Source organism: Muntiacus reevesi, chromosome 7 (genome assembly GCF_963930625.1).
Source record: "Muntiacus reevesi chromosome 7, mMunRee1.1, whole genome shotgun sequence".
Taxonomy (NCBI): Eukaryota; Metazoa; Chordata; class Mammalia; order Artiodactyla; family Cervidae; genus Muntiacus; species Muntiacus reevesi.
In genome coordinates, this window is record NC_089255.1 from 50,940,693 (window position 1) to 50,959,761 (window position 19,069).

At 47.0% G+C, this 19,069-nt stretch overlaps 1 protein-coding gene across 2 annotated transcripts in view; it reads right to left on the bottom strand.

Annotated features, from left to right (window-relative positions):
* MYZAP (myocardial zonula adherens protein) overlaps nt 1-18,761 on the bottom strand; it is a 115,903-nt gene extending 97,142 nt beyond the window's left edge. For both annotated transcript variants that reach the window (XM_065940610.1, XM_065940609.1), the window contains exons 1-2: nt 18,600-18,761; nt 5,230-5,316 (exon numbers count right to left, since the gene is read on the bottom strand). In XM_065940610.1, coding sequence (XP_065796682.1) covers nt 5,230-5,316; nt 18,600-18,665 — 153 coding nt within the window. In that variant the 5' untranslated portion in view covers nt 18,666-18,761. The remainder of the gene's footprint in view (nt 1-5,229; nt 5,317-18,599) is intronic.
* Between the last annotated feature and the right edge of the window lie 308 nt (nt 18,762-19,069).

Below are 19,069 nucleotides of genomic sequence, written 5' to 3' on the forward strand. Positions count from 1 at the left end.
CATTTTATGTTAGAGGGCCAAAACCAGGACTTAATCAGGTAGATTATGTGAGGAAGAAGGTTCTAATAAAAATGAATTATCCTGGAAAAGGAAAGGTTGAACTTGAAAGAGAAGGAAGAGAGAAGGGAAGGGGGTGTCGGACTCCCAGAGGTACCGGGAGTTGGGTGCAGAGAACTACCTCTCCCTTCCCTCCCCTCAAACCTGCACACCCTCCTCATGGTGCCCTTAACATCTCTGCCTCATTTCCAAGATGACGCCATCAGTCCCTTTGAAGTACATGGCTGTGAAGGGGATACATATGAGGAAAAAATAACAGAAAAGACGCTCGTTCTCACTGGTCATCAGGAAATGGGCATGTGAGATGCGTGGGATGCTTTGTTCTCACAGGGTCAGAACATTTTCTGAGTGAGTTACCTACGTTCCAATCAAGCCGAGCACTTCCTGGTTATCTGTGTGCATGCTGAGTTGTGTCTGACTCCTTGAGAGCCCATAGACTAGGGCTGTATCACTTCAGGCAAGTTACTTAATCTCTTTGTGCTTCAGTTTCCTCAACTATAAAATGGGATGTGTATGGGTGCTCAGTCACATCTGATTCTTTGTGACCGTATAGACTGTAGCCCACCAGGCTCTTCTGTCCATGGGATTTCCCAGGCAAGAATACTGGAGTTGCCATTTCCTACTCCAGGGGATCTTCCTGACTCAGGGATGGAATCCACGTCTCCTACACTGTCAGACAGATTCTTTACCACTGAGCCACCCATATCTGTGCACACAAATGATCCAGATTTCATACTTTTAGACCAGATCAGGTACGTTCGGGTGGTATGGCCACAGACTGGATGTCATATTTTTAAATACAAAAATAATGGTAAAACAGCAATAAAATATCTGTACATAAAAGAAACACCTTGTAAAGAACACTGAACACCGGCATGGCCACCAGTAGGACAGGGCTTGAGAGAGCAAGGTTGACATATGAGGTGGGTATCATCACTAAAGAGGAGTTCTCTGAGGTAAGGTCTGCGCAGAGAGAGGAAGCCAGGCCCAGGTGTATTGGCATAGGGATGCTCGGAGGAGGACGTAATAATATCTGAAAGATGCAGCAGGCACAGCCCAAGAGGGAGGAGATGCAAGATGGGCAATTTCAGAAAGGAGAATGACTTCTCCAGGGGACAGGGGAGAAAAGTGAAGAACCAGGGCCACTAGGTTTGACAGTCAAGGGGAAGCATTTGACATTTAGTCATCGCCTCTCTAGTCAGTGGGCTTCCCCTGTGTCTCAGACAGTAAAGAATCCACCTGCTAGGAGGGAGACATGGGTTTGATCCCTGCGTCGGGAAGATTCTCTGGAGAAAGGAATTGCAACCCATTCCAGTACTCTTGCCTGGAGAATCCCATGGACAGAGGAGCCTGGCAGGCTACAGTCCATGGGGTCACAAAGAGGCATGACTGAGCGGCTTTCACTTTTCACTTTTCTCTAATCGGTATTACAGGCCAGACGCTGCTGGGGGACCTTTGCATACTCCAACTCAGTTACTCGTTGCAACCAGGCTTTCATGTGCCTACTTGAAAGGTGAGGAAACTAGTAGCAGAGGAACAAAGTGTCTGGGAGTCATCTGGTGGACTGGGGAAGGCAGGTTTGGGGCAGGTGGGACGTTCCATTTGAGAAAGATTAAGAGGAACAGGCGCCCCAGCACCTGCCTTGGGAGCAGGAAGCCTTCCACACCCGCCTGAGGAACCCATGACTCCAGAGGAAGACGCCGCCTCAGTTGTCATTGCCTCCAGAAGCCTCCAAACACCCCATCCTGAAGCTGGGCAACCTGCACCACCTGCCACAGCCTTCCACCACTGCCCTGTGAGTAACTCCTCTCCCTAATGACTGGGGCCAGCAGACAGAATGGCTCAGCTAGCAGTGATGCTTATGTGCAGCCAGCTGCCCCAGAGCTTCCTCAGGTCCTCAAAAGACATTATGCAGGGCTTACGTGGTGGTCAGCGGTAAAGAACCCACTGTCAATGCAGGAGGTGTGGATTCGATACCTGATCCAGGAAGACTCCACATGTCGCAGGACAACTAAGCCCATGTGCCACAACTACTGAGCCTGTGCTCTGGAGCCCACGTGCTGCAACTGCTGAAGCCCAAAGGCTCTAGAACCCATGCTCCCCAACAAGAGACGCCACTGTGATGAGAAGCCTGCACCCCACAACTAGAGAGTAGCCCCTACTTGCCAGAAAAGCCTGCATAGCAACGAAGACCCAGCGGCGCCAAAAATAAATCAATATTTTTTTTAAAAAAGACTCTGCGCATCTTCCCTGACGGTGAAAAAGAACAAGACCCAGCTCTGCCTTCAGTGGGCTCCCTCTCTAACAGGGCCCTGGAAATCCTGAGAAGTTTCGCTTTATCAGCATCCCATCAGGCTTCTTTATCTGAGCTTCTTTATCTGAGCGAGCTTCAGTCCCCCAACTGTCACACCGCACACAAAGGAACCAAAGGAAAAAGTCACCTCGCCAGTGTTCTTGGTATCCTGCAATTCTGTGGACTACGTACGATGTCACAGAGAGGAGCAGCCACACCGAGGCGCATCAGCGGAGCTAGCAGCCCTAGGGCCTCCTCGCTGGTGCCCACCTCTGGGTCCCAGTGACTCAAGACCAGGCACCCGGCCAGGACATGGTGACAGAATCACCCAGAACAGCCTCACAGTTACCACCAGGACCTTCAAGTGCTGCCACCACCCGAGGACCTCGGTTCTGGGCTAAGAGCCGGCCCCACCCTCCTCCTCTCTACCCCAGTTTTTCTGCAGTGAGTCACCAATGCATCAGAGATCGGCACGCAGGCTGCACACCTGGTCTGCCGAGGCCCGAAGCATCCTGGCACAGCCTCTCCCTGGAATCTCTGCCCTGTGCTCCCGGAGTTCTTGGGCAGGAGGGTGCTGGGGTGCAGGGAAACTGGGAGGACTCTGGCCCCCACCAGTACCACTTTCACCTGGATTGCGTGAGGCTTCAGGATGACATTTTAATTAAAAAAAAAAAAGGAGGGTGTAACTATTTTTGAAAGCTTGAAAAACACTATTCAAGGTCAACAGACAAATCGGGACACAACATGAAGACCAACACGCCCGTGACATAGAACAGATTGCCACTTTCTTAGGTAATACTTGACTCTTCTTGAGTAGTGTCACGCCCTCCGTTGCCTCACAGCACCCACCGCCCCAGTGTTAGCATGCAGGGGCCCCTCACAAACATCTCCCCAGGCGTGCAGCTCAGAGCTAACACCAACAGACCCAATTTCCCACTGCCTCTACCATGCATTCGGGGCCCTTGTCCTGTCACTTGCCCCAGCCTAGGCTCCTTCTCCAGCAAGCACTCATTCTGACTCCCCATGTGCTAAGCTGCCCATGAGCCTCTGGACACAGCCCAGGGCCACTCCTCTGACCAATCTATCAGCTCTGAAAGGATGTACAGAGAAGGGATCAGTAAGGGCAGAGGGGACCCACGCCTCCAGCAACACAGGCCCCTGGTCATCAGCCAGGGTTCAGCAGCCAAAACCTGAACACTCTCTCTCTGCCTATGACCTTTTACCTCTAAACTTTTTCTTTGGAAAATATTCAAAGATACAGAGAAGCTGAAAGAACAGTTAAGATATATCATCAATGTATCATTATCATAAGTAAGAAAAGTACCATTTTCTAATAATATGTAATATATGGCTTTATATTCAAAATTGTACATCTTTGATATGGTATCAAAAGATACATATATGTATATATATCTTACATAGATATATATATATATATAGGACCCAGGATTTAATCAACATTTAATTCATTATAATAATGTCAAGTCTCTCTCATTTCTTTTATCTCCAATAGATTCTTTTTTTTTTAAATAACATTAAATTTATTAAGGGAGTCTGGCTAATTTTTTTATAGACGATCTCACATTTTGGATTTTTCTGACTCCTTATTACTAGATTCAGTTACACAAGTTTGGCATGAATATTACAGGTAACATTATTTACCTCTTAACTGCATCATACCAGAAGCCACAGGATGCCAGGCTGCCCAGTCCTGGTAAAGCCGAATCGGATCGCCTGGTAGAACTACTGGCCATACTGTGGCACTGTCCCCCTAGAGTCCATAAATGATCAGTGAGGTCATACTCTGAGCCCACATCAATATACTGCTCCACGGTAATCTTTCACCAACTAGTTTTTACATTCATTGATGACCTGGCATAGGGGTTACAAAACAAGAAATTTTCTAAATTTATCAGCTGATGTTATATTTTAAAAAAAAAAAAAAGAGCTTTCCCTGTTATAATCTACTACTATAGGGCTTTTTTAGTATTCAATGTGTCATAATTCATCATTGTCATTAATTCTTTTGATTTTGAAATTTTTCCATTTTTACCAGTGAGAGCCCTTTCAAACAGGCTTCTGGGTCCTTTGATACAGCCCAATTCTCCATGTTCCCAGAGCCCTGCTTACACTTCAGGATCCTAACACTCGAACTATCACGTCAGCTTGGTTTATTTATATGTCCGTCTCACCTGAAAATCTGTCAGTTCCTCAAGGCAAGGCCAAGGTCAGACTTATCTCTGCGGCCTAGCACTTACAGAGCAGCTGGCACAGAAAGGCCTGCTCGGCTCCTCCTCCCTGCAGCCGGGTGCCCTTGCCAGAGCTGCTTTGGGGCCATTCCTCTCCAGACAGCACCCCCACCCCAAGAGCCTCTGGCTCCAGCCACAGAGAAAGGCTCAGGCCCCGCCGCAGCTCACAATGGGCCCTTTGACTCAACTGGTCGGGGCTCTTTCAGGAAAAACCCGTCCCCTGCCACTGCACCTGTCACCAAAGCCAGCGCCCCTAGAGCTGCAAGGCAACACACAGCCGGGGTTCACCTAGAAGCGACAGCAGGGCCCCGAGGCCACCCAGCCGGCCAGGCAGAGCAGCCTGATTTCTGGGAGGATGGTGGGTGGGGGGCCTTTCATCACACAGCTGCTGACGTGCAGGCTCTGTGAACAGCCTGGATGGAGGACGGCAGGGGAAGGGGGTTCAAATAAAAGGGTGCAAAGAGGGGAGGGACTTCCCTGGCAGCCCAGTGGGAAAGACTCTGCGCTTCACTGCAGGGGACATGGGTTCAAACTCTGCTCAGCGACTGAGATCCCACATGCCGCACAGCATAAAACAGCAACAACAAGAAGGTGGGAACTGGTCAAGACTTCGCCTCCGAGATGGCTTACCTGCTCTCTTCTTTCAACCTTATTTTCACTCGGCTCAGGCACTGGGTTCTCGGGAGGTACAGTCAGCCGTAGTCTGCAGACATTTGCCTGGGAGAGAAGAGGGGAGAGGCCAGTTATAAACCTGCATTTGGGGCAGAAGGAGCCAGATCACCTGGGGTTTCTCAGAGCCTCCGCCGCCTCCTTCGCAATGCGAATGACGGCACAAATCACACAGGTGATGCTGGGGAAAGACCAGCTTCCGCCGGGCCCATCACAGGCTCTTACCACCTTCCTGCCTGTTTTATGCTTTCCTTCTTTAGCAAACTACTGAATAGTTTCACAGAATTCAAACATTTTATTTAAATGGCTCACGTTCCATTACAGTACAGGATGATCTGATTTCAAAATACAGCTAGAAGAGTAGAGGCCAAGCTATACACAGTGGTTGAGGGGTGGGAAGGTGCTTTTTACTTGACTCTATGTTGGATTTTCCTATAACAGACATGTACATGTTTAATCACAAAAATTTTTAAGAAGTCTATATATCCATGTCCACAGCAGCATTATTCACAATAGGCAAAATGTGGAAACATCCCAAGTGTCCATCAATGGATGAGTAGGTAAATAAAATGTGTTTATACATAGAACAGAATATTTACACTGCCCTATAAAGGAACAAAACTTCTGACACATGCTATAACATGGAGCAACCTTGAGGACATGATGCTAAGTGAAATAAAGCAGTCATGAAAAGACAAACCTGTATGGTTCCACTTACACAGAGTCCCCAGAGTGGCCAAATTCATAGAGATGGAGAGAAGAATGCTGGTTGCCAAGGACTGAGTTATTCTTTAATGAATATGGAGTTTCAGTTTGAAAAGATGAAAGACAGATGGTGGTGATGGTCACACACAATGACAATGTACTTAATGCCACATGATGTTTATTTCACCCTATTATCACAGCCTGATCCTACTGTGATATATTCTGGAAAGAAGTGGAAAATGTGTTGTTTTTTATCCTGCCATTAAAAAACAACACTAAAGGAAAAAAACAGAGAGTCAAAGCAGCACCCAGAGCACCCAGCCCACAGCCCCACACATTCATGAGAGCACAACCTGTCCCTGTTATGGGTGGAATTCTGTCCCCCTAAAATGTATACATAGGAGTCCTAACTCCTAGTACCTCAGAATGTGACTTTATTTGAAAATAGGGTCTTTATAGCAGTGCTTGTCGTTCAGTCGCTAAGTCATGTCTGACTCTGCAACCCATGGACTGCAGCATACCAGGCCCTGCTCTCCTCCATCATCTCTTGGAATTTGCTCTAATTCATGTCCATTGAGTTGATGATGCCATCAAACTATCTCATCTTCTGCCACCTTCTTCTCCTTTTGCCTTGAATCTTTCCCAGCATCAAGGTCTTTTCCAATAAGTTAGCTCTTTGCATCAGGTGGCCAAAGTATTGCAGTTTCAGCTTCACCATCAGTCCTTCCAATGAATACTCAGGATTGATTTCCTTTAGGATTGACTAGTTGGATCTCCTTGCAGTCCAAGGGACTCTCAAGTGTCTTCTCCAACACCACAGTTCAAAAGCATCAATTCTTCAGTGCTCAGCCTTCTTTATGACCCAACTCTCACATCTGTACACAGTAATGAAAAAATGGAACTTTGACTATATGGACCTTTGGAGCTTCGTTGGCAAACTAATGCCTCTACTTTTTAATACGCTGTCTAGGTTTTTCATAGCTTTTCTACCCAGAAGCAATCATCTTAATTTCCTGGCTGCTATCACTGGCCACAGTGATTTTGAAACCCAAGAAAAGAAAATCTGTCACTGTTTCCACTTTTTCCCCTTCTAATTGCCATAAAGTGATGGGACCAGATGCCATGATCTTAGTGTTTTGAATGCTGAGTTTTAAGCCAGCTCTTTCACTCTCCTCCTTCACATTCATCAAAAGACTCTCTAGTTCCTCTTCACTTTTTGCCATTAGAGTGGTATCATCTGTATATCTAACTAAGGTTGTTGATATTTCACCCTGCAATATTGATTCCAGCTTGTGATTCATCCAGCCTGGCTTTTCACATGGTGTACTCTGATACATGTACTTTCACATGATGTAAGTCAAATAAGCAGGGTGACAATATACAGCCTTGACTTACTCCTTTTCCAATTTGAAACCAGCCCATTGTTCCATGTCCAGTTCTAACTGTTCCTTCTTGGTCTGCATACAAGTTTCTCAAGAGAAAGGTATGGTGGTCTGGTACTCTCATCTCTTTAAGAATTTTCCACAGTTTGTAAAATGAGGTCATTAGGGTAGGTCCTAATTCCAAATGACTGGTGTCCTTCTATAAAGGGAAAATTGGGAGACAGACATGCATACAGGGAGCACACCATGAAAGCAAAGAAAGGAGATGGGCCTGAAACAGATTCTACCCTCACTGCTCTCAGAAGGAACCAATCCTGTCAACACCTTGACTTTGGACCTCCAATCTCCAGAATCAGGAGACAATATATTGCTGCTGTTTAAGTCACTTGACTTGTGGTACTTTTTTTTGTTTTTACAGCAACCCCAGTAAACTAATACACAACCCCCAACCTGGTCTGCAGTCACAGTTATGCACTGGTCCACAGGGCAGCCTCTGTGGACCCTGCATCCATGAAGCCCACGGTTGGATACGACTGTAAAAGACCTTTGACATCCAACCTGCCAGCCTATGAAGGAACCTCCTCACCCAACAATATACCTGGCAGGTGGACACCCAGCCTGAGGGTAACATCTTCCCCGTAAAGGTGACAGCCCATTTGGAACACACATTAGCACTTCCACTCTCACCACTGCCTTCCTCTGAGGTACCCCATTTTGGTACCTAACACCTCTAACTTCCTGATAACAGACTTAAACAGTTCTTCCTCAGAACCCCTATCTAACAGACCCAGGGTACCCTCAGGGACTGTAGCAGAATTCTCTTTGCTCTTCATCAGCCTGAATGTTCTTTCTTCTGCACTAAACAATCCAGTCCTTTCAGCCACAAGATTTGGTTTCGAGATCCTTCTCCATCTCACTCTTCTCTGGGCAAGTTCTGGCTCCAGTGACCCCAGGGAGAGATGTGACCTGAACCCCAGAGATATCACTCCCTCTTACATGGCCAACTTTGCACGAAACCTTCAAGGCTCATCGCCAGTCATGCTGGTCATAGAGAAATCAAGCCATTCCAGCACATAGCTCTCTCAGCTGACAAACAACACTGATGGGAATCCGAGGGTCTCCAGAAAGAGGTAACCCTTTGAGTTCAGGCCACTTGGGCTGGTTGAAACCAGCAGGCATTTGCATGAACATCAAAATGTAACTCACACCAGGCAGGTAATCCAAGTCTGTGATGCTCAATAATCATCTCTGGTAGGCCAGATCTGATCCACAGCATAGTTTAGGAGAGAAAAGGAAATACTTTTCTCTTGTACCATACCCTATATCACACACACACATGTGCAAACAGAGATACATACCTGCACAGGTGTACACACATATTCACAATTTCCAACACCCACTAGGCTGTGCTGACTATGAGCAAGCTATTTAATCTGTCTGAATCTCAAGGGTAAAATACAGGTAAAGGAAGATTCTGGCACATAGTAAGCCTCTATCACTGTTAGATATCTTTATTATTATCTAAATATGTTATCAGCCTACAAGCTCCAAAATGATATAGGCTGACTTGGCTTTCTGGCTCTGCTTTCCATGATAAAAACAATTTGGCCAATGGATCTAGTGAGTATTAGTATAGCAACTGATAGCTTTATAGGCCGATTGCCCTAGAGGGGTAATCCCTAATGGCAATCATTTTTGGAATAAACTGAAAACCGGAAGAAAAGACAAGATCCAGAAAGGACTCCATGACTCCAATCACTCAAAACTGAGAAGCCCCCTACCCCTGATGGAGACAGTTCTTTGTCTGTCCACCCAGAATGCTGATTTTCCTCAACACACTGCCTGCATCTCTCCTCAGGCCATATGTACACTATGATACACAAAGCCACAGGCTAAAAAGAACGCATTTCTCTAACTATCAGTTTTACCTGGTGATAGATAATGAATTCAAATAAAACAAGAATGTAAAATAAACATCTGACTTCAAAGCTAACTGGCAGGTGCGTCAGGTGCTTGCGGCTCCACCCACACCCCTGTGTAGCATGTTTACTCTTGTCATTAGGGGTGCCTTTATGGAAACATGAGGGCATGGACTGCACGCGGTGCTTACATTCTGTAATCAGTGCTGATCCGCAATGGACTGACGGCACAGATGCAATTTAAATCCAGCTTCGAACAGCATCAGACCCTGCTTAGTAAGATGCTCAAATGTACTATCATGTGAAAAAAGACAGTGCAGGGAAAAAATAACCTGTTCTGGTTTTAAAATACACTGTGATAATTTGTATATGTTTGTGGGGGAAAATAACGTCTTTAAGGAAGCATGACCACCTGCTGGTGGTGGTGGTGGTAATCTTTTGAAAAGTGGGATTTCTTCAATGTCTGCACCTGTTCCAAGTATGTGTAAGTTTTTAAAATAAAAAGCATAGTAGGGACTTCCCTGGTGGTCCAGTAGCTAAGACCCCATGCTCCCAATGCAAGGGGCCCAGGTTCAATCCCTGGTCACAGAACTAGGTCTCACAGGCTACAACTAAGAGAGCCTGCAGGCCACAATGAGGATCTAAGATCTCGCATGCTGCAACAAAGACCCAGTGAGTGCAGTCAAATAAATAAATAATATTTATTATTATAAATAATGATTAATAAATAATATTTATCTTAAAATAGATAAATATTTTTAAAAATCTTAGCAGTCAGAGAGGGCAACCCACTCCAGTATTCTTTCCTGGGATATCCCATGGACAGAGGAGTCTGGCAGGCTACAGCTCATGGGGTCACAAAGAGTCAGACACAACTGAGCAACTAACAGTCAGTTACAGCAATAATAAAGATTGAGAGGGACTATATCAGAGACAGAGAAAGATCTACCAACGCAGGAGACATGGGTTCCATCCCCGAGTCAGGAAGACCTCCTGGAAGAGGAAATGGCAACCCGACTCCAGTACTCTTGTCTGGAAAATCCCATGGACAGAGTAGCCTGTCAGGCTATAGTCCATAGTGTCGCAAAACGTTGGACATGACTGAAGCAACTTCTCACAGCACAGCATGTATCAGATGGGGCGGAGGCGGGGGAGGTCCTCAATCCTTCCTAGACCCACAGGACTGTTTCAAAGCAGCAAAGAGAACATCCCACAGGTCTAAAAGGTGCTCTGAATTTCTTAACAGAAGTTCTAAGTAACCCCTGAATGTACCTGACAGACTGACCCTGTAGAGTTTATCTCCATTAGTCATTCACTTTTAGGAATCTCCCCATGGGAAAATCTCCCACTGGGTCAGATCAAGACAGATCAAGGCTCTCTGAGCATTTGATGATGCTCACTTTCATGGTTTCCTGACACTCAGGTACATAATACCCAGAGTAGCCCAGGTTGGACAGTGTCTGAGAAGTAGGTGAGGTAGTTGGTCCCAGGGGTTCCCATAGCAGCTGGCTCCACCTTGTGTTCTGAACATCGTGGGGAGCTGAATCTTATTTTGCTGAACACTAGCCCTGGACCTGCCATCCTTACAATCAAAGGTCCCTTCCAATGGATCAAAAGCAAGAAGATGGACTCAGTGTACTTCAAGTATTGAGCACCCAGTACTTGTAAAACACTTTAGGGTTAAGAGGGTACCAATATGGAAAAGAAAGAGCCCTGCCCAAGGAGGCTCATAATCCAGAAACATATCCACACAAGGCAATATCACAACCAATACAATACCTGGCAGACAGGGTAGTGTGTGGTTAAGACATATGGCGCTGAACTTCTGGGTTCCAATTCTGATTCTGACACCTACTCGCTGTGAAACCTTTGGAAAGCCACTCAATCTTCGTTTCTTCAGTTACTTCGGTTGTAAAACTCCGTTAACAATGCTGCAGAAACGACTCTCTTGGGATTGTCACAAGGATTCTTTTTTTTTTTTTTGGCCACACTGAGTAGCATGAAGGATCTTAGTTCCCCAACCAGAGATCTAACTCATCCCTTCTGCAGTAGAAGCATGGGGTCTTAACCACTGGACCACCAGGCAAGTCCCTGTGGCTAGGCTTTAACAAACTAATACATGAAAAGGGCTTAGAATAGTTTCTGGCACATATTAAGCATTCAGTAAATCATCTTTTTTACCCTGGGAATTTAAGGAGGAGAAGAGTCATCTAACGGGAGGTGGAGTATATCAGAAGCGTTCCAGAGATGACATGTGAACTGCATATAGAAGGACAGAAAGGACTTCCCAGGTCAATGATGTTGGGAGAATCCATCATCAGAATAACAATACACAATTATCAGGAGAGGCATTCATTCCCGACGGTCCAAAGACACAAACAGGGCATGTTCTGAGAATGGTAAATGGGCCTGCAGTCTAAGCAATAGTGCGAGAAGAAAATGACCACACAAGTAGGGGCCAAACTCTTAACCTACAAATGCCTGATGGCGAAGCAAGGCTTCTAATGGAAGACATCAGGGAGCCATCTAAATTTCTAAAGGAAAGGACTATTGCTCAAATCTGAGTTCAGTGATTCAACAGCAATTATTGAGTAACTCCTATTATGCTCCACACCCTACAGCATGGACTGGAAGGGGGAAAACAGGGTTCCCAAGCAGGCTTTGTACCTTAACTGCTTGTGTAGCCCTTATAGCACTCAGCATAGGATCAACACGTAATAGGCCCTTGCTCAGTAAATGTCAGTATGGGCTTCTTTCTAGGCTGAACTAAAACCCAGTAAGGACAATGTACCTGACACTCCCCAGAGAGCCTTCCACTTCCTTCAAGCCAATCCCCACAGGAGGACAGTGGGGGGGGGTGCAGCGAGCGTTCAAGCCTCCTCCACAAGAAGATCCACAGCCGAGCCCTTGTCTGCAGTCAGGGCGCCTGGGAGATAAGCAGGCCTCTGGGGACTTGTTTCTGACCCACTCTGTGGAGGCAGAGGGCTGGTCCCTGTCTAGGGCGGACTCTGCCATCCACGTACCCTCAGGCTCTCAGCTTCAGTATCCAGGCTCACCTAAGGGAGAGTTGTCCATCTCAAATAAAAAGGGGTGGAGAAGATGACCCAGGGAGGTGCTGCGTTTGCTCATCAGTTTACAAACATGGATTTCCCTATGGAAATGAGCCAAGTGCACTTACATTTCCCTCGGGCACGGTCCACTCTGTGACCGTGGGTCCCTGCTCAGCTCCACCTAACAACAGATGGTGTGGCCACTATGGCTGTGGCTGGGAGGTCAGTCTCTGCTCAGCACAAGCATTAAAATCTCCGGCACGTGCCGGTGGAACAGGGCCTGCCCCGTCTGGAGGAGGACTCTTCAGCGTTGCTTTGACCCTGAGCTTGCAGGCCTGACCATCTTCATCAGGGTGAGGTACACTTTTTCTGTAAAGGGCCAGACAGCAAATATTGAGGGTCTGCAGGCCCTGTAAAACCATTCTTGGCTCAGAGTATTCAAAACAGGCCAAGGGCTGGGTCTGACTGTGGGGTCATCACTTGCCCACCCTGATCTCCATACTTAGATACTTCTTCCAGGTGGCGTAAAGTGTCCTGGCACCCACTTTCTTGTCAGAGTTGATTCCGGACAAAATTCCTAAGTAGGAGGACAGTGACTTCTTCCTCTTGTTCTAGCTGGCTCTTCTGTACCAGGCTCACCATGTGCCCCAAATGCCCCAGAGAGAAATCGCAGGTAAATGAACACACACAAAGACACCAGAGTCCTGGCATGTTAGGACTCTCCTGTCCTGCCCCCACCTCCATCGTGCCTTTCCAAAAAGTCAAAGGGACCTTCGAGGACATGGACCCAGGACTGCCTGCATGTCCAAGAAAGCTGAGAGAGCAACCCCAGTAGGAGGAGTCCTGATCCTTGGCCACGTATTAGAGTCACCCGGGGAAGTTTCCTAAACAATGCTGATGTCATTCTCTACTTTCCGAGGTTCTCATCTAGACGATCTGGGGTGGGGCCTAGGTGGAGGATTTTAAGCTTCTCGGTATTCCATGTGTAACCAGAGTTGAACCACTGACCTAACCAAAGGAATGAAACTTTGACAGTACAACAGGATCAGGCACCTGGACTATTTGGAGGCCTTCCCAGAGCTGTCAAGCTCCTCATCCAGGCTGACACTCCCATCCACAGGGCACCTGCTTCCTGCCCAGGTGGACCAGGAGTCATGGGCTGGCTTCATCCCAAGCTTCTCTTCCTGTTTTCCCATTTGCCAACTCAATGTCAAGTATGGCTGTTTGAGGACCCTGGGGACACTCTTCTTTCTAAGCACCTATTACACCAGGCCTGGAAAGGGAGGGTCCTTAAACCTTCTCCTCTAGTAGTTAATAATAGGTAGGAGCAATGATGAGGGTCACAAGCCTCTAGGAGAATACAGAAGAGGGGGTTCAGGCAAGCTTCCCAGAGGAGCTGACCCTTCATCATAAAAGAGGCATGAAAAATGGCAGAGGTGAGGAACAGCATCAAAATCTGGGGAACAGCAAGTAATTTGGTACATCTGCAAAAGTATTGGTGGGGAGGGGGCGGGGAGGGCAAAGGCCAGATCAGAAGGCCCTGGGTGCTAAACTAGGGGGTTGTACTTGTTCCTGGCAATACTGAAGGGGCTCTTAAAGCAGAAGAGTTAGGTAGCTGGATTCTGCATTTTAGAGAGACACGCTGGCCTTAAAGAGAACAGTCAACAGCGTGACTGATATTCAAGAAATATCACTTATCTAAGGAGGGAAAAGAGGTAAACACCTTTGTGTTACTCTTCTGTGTACTGGGTGAGATGGGGACCATTTTTGGCTGAGAGACATGACTGCAGAAACAAGGAGTAAGGCACATAATTGCTGAAAGTACTTTAAAGAAAAACATTTCCACATAGTCTCTAGTTAGTTGGCCCAGGACCCACAACTCCCTGTGTTCAGCTCTACAGTTTTTGAGGCTGATGTGAAAAGGTTTCATAAGTGACCAGAAGCTCAGTGGTAACACCAGCCTCTGGGTCTCAGATTTCCTTAAGAATCCTCAGAACTCAGGTCCCTTCATCCTACATCTCACACAGTGAGATGGGTGAACCAAAGCAGAGAAGTCAGGACATTTTTTTTTCCCTAAGCATATAACTATTAGTTCTGAGTGGCAGAGGGTCTTTGGTTGAATCCTGGGGACACCAGGTTCTAAACCTTCTCACCTGGGCTCAGGAGGGCCCAGGGGAGCAGCCAGCCAGTCTTCTGGGAACTGCAGGCCCCCTGCCAACCCCCTCCCTGGGGAAGGCTGCACCCAGCTTCCTTCCACCAGATGCTGAGTCCCCACAATGCTCTGCGTCCCTTCCTCAGAGCCCAGTAGGACAATATGGAAGTTATGCTCACAGATGTTTCTGTGAAAGGAAAAGGAAGTGAGGTAAACACCTGTCTGATCCATTCACTGGTCAGCTAAGGAGAATTATTTGAGTCAATCAGACAGAAATGGGACCCAGGAGAGTACTGCCTGAGTGAGGAAGTGATGACTAGCCAGCCCATTCCAGTTTTTAACAGAGGAAGACTCTGCCAAATACAAAAATTACTGGCAAAAGCAGGCCAGGAGACAGTCCTGGATTTGGTTTCATTTTTTAATGTGCCATGGAGGGGCCATGACACCAGTAACACCAGTCAACAATCTCCTATTATCAACATAATGTGATGCTGGGGGAACCCTTGACAAGTCTATCTTCTCACACCACCTTCACCAAACAGTTAAACCAATAATATTTGGCTGCACAAAGCAAAAATGCCTTCCCCCCAAAGCACACAACCTGGCCACACAATTCCCCTTCCACTGCAAAGCTTCATTCAGTGTGATTAACTGCATTTACAAAATTCCTCTCAAAATCACAAAGCAATGTCAATATTTTTTTTAAACATTTTCTTCCATTCTCCAAGGTCATCAATCTATCTATGGTTATCCTCCAGCCAATTTATCTTCCTGCTGTTGCCATAGATAAAACTATTTTTAGTGCACAACGAGTATGAAGGCAGATTTTTTTTTTAACTTTACAACCCCTGTTGGTTGGCATCCATAAATGCCTCTCAGAGGTTTATCAGCTGACAGAAATTACTCTCCCATCTGTTTTTTTTTTTTTTCCCTTGAGAGATTTCAGATAAGAAGGAGGTACAAATTGTAGGTGGCAGCTATTAAACGAAGGATAACTAGTGACAGTCTGGTCTGGCTGCACCACCCTGGGCAGCTGACTCAGAGAACTCCCTGCTCAATGTCAGCTGTCACCACCATTTCTGTTTGGCCTGAAGGCCTGGCCGGACACATCCCGGTTCCCCAGCAGTCCCTAATTTGGTAAGCTCTTGGGATGAAACAGAAATGTTATTTTAATGGCTAACATTTTACTGCACAAGACCATCGCTTGTGGCATATCAGAGAGGAAAGATAGAACAATATAGAGTTTATTGAAAAACTTTCAACTTAGGGAACACTTTTCACTTGTTTGGTCTATAACTTTATTTTTAAGATTTCCTATCCTTGTTCATCCAAAAAAATAAGTGTTTTGCCCTAAAGCGGTCCAGTACATCACTAATAAACAGTATATGCCAAGAGTTCCATTTAGAAGAAATGATACTTCCTTTTTTCAGTATCTCAATTATGTCACTTGCCTTATGAAGTCTCACTCCACCCTGCAAGACTAAACACAAACGTCTGCTGCAGAGGGAAGCCTTCCTCAGAGGCTTCAAGAAGAACCTTTCCTTTAAGCTTCCATGCAACCTGTCAACACTCTACCCTACTATTACAACCATCACTCTGTATGATGATAGTCTGTGACAAATGTCTATACCCACAGGTAGAATGAATCCAAATATCTAATCCTTCATCACACAGGTCTATAAATATTATTTAATAAATCAATTAATCAACCAAAGATCACAGTTTCCACAAACACACACAGTACCAGTGCTATTTGCAAATTCTGAACAGAGTTGGAAATCATAAGGAATTATTTAGTTATCTTCTTTGCAGAGCAAGTACCCATGTGCTCAAAGCAGCCTTACACGGTCTGATTCAGGGACCACTTCAGACCAAAGTATTTCAGGTGTCTTACTCAAAGGGCAAAGCCTTCTCAACAGTGTGTTCATTCCATCAGACACCACAGTATGTATAGCTAAAGAAATACTTCAAAGTAAATGCTTGAGAAAAAAATCTTCAGAAAGGTTATCTACTATACTAATCACATTTGCATCCACCCATATTACTCCAGCCACTCAATGAGTACCCACTCTGGAAGGGGTCCTAGAGAATTTCACACAATCTGGTCTCACACAGGATCCTGATCAAGTTCAGGGTTGGTTTTGCAGAGACTTCATTCTTTCTCATTCACAATTATGTTCCAACTGAAAAGGATTTCCACAGAAAAAAGACAAATACCCATCCTGGTATAAGGCTAGGACTGTAGTTGGAAATCCACTTGCCTAACGGGAATCTTGCTTTATGAAGTCAACGACTGGCTTCCATCAACCCCAAGTGTCTGGTGTTCACACACATCTGAACCTATCACCTGGCCCAGACCCAGGAGTAACAGAGTACTTCTGGAGCTAAAGAAAAACAGCATTGAAGAAGACTGCTCGTCATTTGGGTGAGGTATGTAAAAATGAAATGAGCACATCTGTAAGACTAAAAAACAGGCAGGAGTGTCAAAGGGTCCCCTGGATTGGACTTAGCCACCTGTTTAGCTAAACACAGGGGAAATAAGTTGGTGGTGGTTTAGTCGCTTAGTTGTGTCCAACCCTTGTGACACCATGGACTGTGACCCACCAGGCTCTTCTGTCCAGGGGATTTCCCAGGCAAGAATACTGGAGTGGGGAGCCATTTCCCTTTCCAGGGGATCTTCCTGACCCAAGAATCGAACCCTCGTCTCCTGCATGCAAGCGGTCTCCTGCATTGCAGGGTGGATTCTTTACTGTTTGAGCTAGGTGGCGCTTATGGTAAAGAATCTGCCTGCCAGTGCAGGAGTCGCAAGAGATGCAGGTTCAATCCCTGAGTCGGGAAGATCCCCTGGAGGAAATGGCAACCTATTCTAGTATTCTTGCCTGGAAAATTCCATGGACAAAGGAGCCTGATGGGTTACAGTCCATGGAGCTGCAAAGAGTCAGACACAACTAAGCAGACAGACAGACACAGGGAAATAGATTAGAGAACTTTCAAGCACAGAAAAGACGCATTGAGATGATGAGTACTGAATATCATAGTGAACAGATGAACCTTCAAGGCACAAGGAGATCAAACCAGTCCATCCTAAAGGAAATCAGCCCTGAATATTCATTGGAAGGACTGATGCGGAAGCTGAAGCTCCAATACTTTGGTCCCCTGATGCAAAGAGCTGACTGATTGGAAAAGTCCTTGATGCTGGGAAAGATAGAAAGCAGGAGGAGAAGGGAACAACAGAGGATGAGATGGTTGGATGGCATCACCGACTCAATGGACATGAATTAAGGCAAGCTCTGGGAGATAATGAAGGACAGGGAAGCCTGGCGTGCTGTAGTCCATGGGGTCGAAAAGAGTCAGGTATGACTGAGCAACTGAACAACAAAAACAAAAAAAGGCACAAACCAAGGCCCTGGCAGTGTGCTCTGAGGCACCAGTCTTGGAAGAGATGTGAAATGGTAAAGATGTGCCTAGCAATACTTTCACAGAGCACCTGGAGTGATGAGAAAAGATGCAACAAAGATGGCAAAGAAACAGCACTTCCAAAGGGCAACCTAGGTGGAGACGGAGCCCACTGTGCTAATATTTAAATCAGAAAGAAGAAAGCACCTTGTATAAACCCAGGTCCCACAACCGGCCTACTGGGCGGCCAGCTACTAATCTCTACTTCGTAAAATAAAGCCTACCTTAGTCAGGACCACTCCAAATCAGTGTTATTCTATCACCAATGGTGACAAGTGGCCCTTTCTTTTCATCTCTGGAAGGAAGATAGTTTGGTTAAAGACATTCATCACCTTTGAGTCTCCAGATAAGGATAATGCAGAAAGTTTCCCGTGCTTTTTTTAAAACGGTGCCACCAATACACTTGGCTTGCGAGAGGAGGCGGGAAGGGAGAGGAAATCTCTGGGAATTCCAGAAAGTCCCTTAAGCCTTTCGATCCCATGGGGTGCCCCTGGGGCATAGAAAAGAAGGGACTTGCTCGCGGAGCTGGGACAGAACCTAAAATTGAGTCCAGGTGGAGTGTCGGGGCAGAGGGACCGGTTTCGCGCGTCTCCATCCCCATACCCCCAAGCGGGGCTGGCTGGACGGGGAAGTGGGACAACAGCAGCTCCCAATCTCAGCTACTCACCCTCCTGTTGGGCGCCCCGGAGCTGCTGCCCGAGAGCAGGGTGACCGTGGACGTGGAGCGCAGCATTCCGCAGCAGCGGCGTCGGTGGCGGGCTCGGCGCGGCGCTGCTCCCGGGTGTAATAAGCCCGCGGTCGTCCCGAGGGAGGCGGGGAGGCTGGGAACAGCGCAGGCTACCAGCGCCGGCGGGGCGGGGCGGGGGCGGGGCGGGGAGGAGGCCGGGCCAAGGGGCGGGGCCGGGGCGGGGCCGGGCCGGGCCAAGGGGCGGGGCCGGGGCGGGGCCCGCGCACTCGCCTGACCTGTCAGGCTGCATTTTCTCCTGAGAGCGCAGACCCAGCAGCAGTAGGTCACCAACCTTCCCCCACGGTTCTGCGTCCTCCCAGGGTCAGTCCTAGGACAGGACTGAGTGCCTACCATGAGTGCCTACCAGCAGTCAACACAATCTACCAATCCACCAATCCTCTATCCTGTGG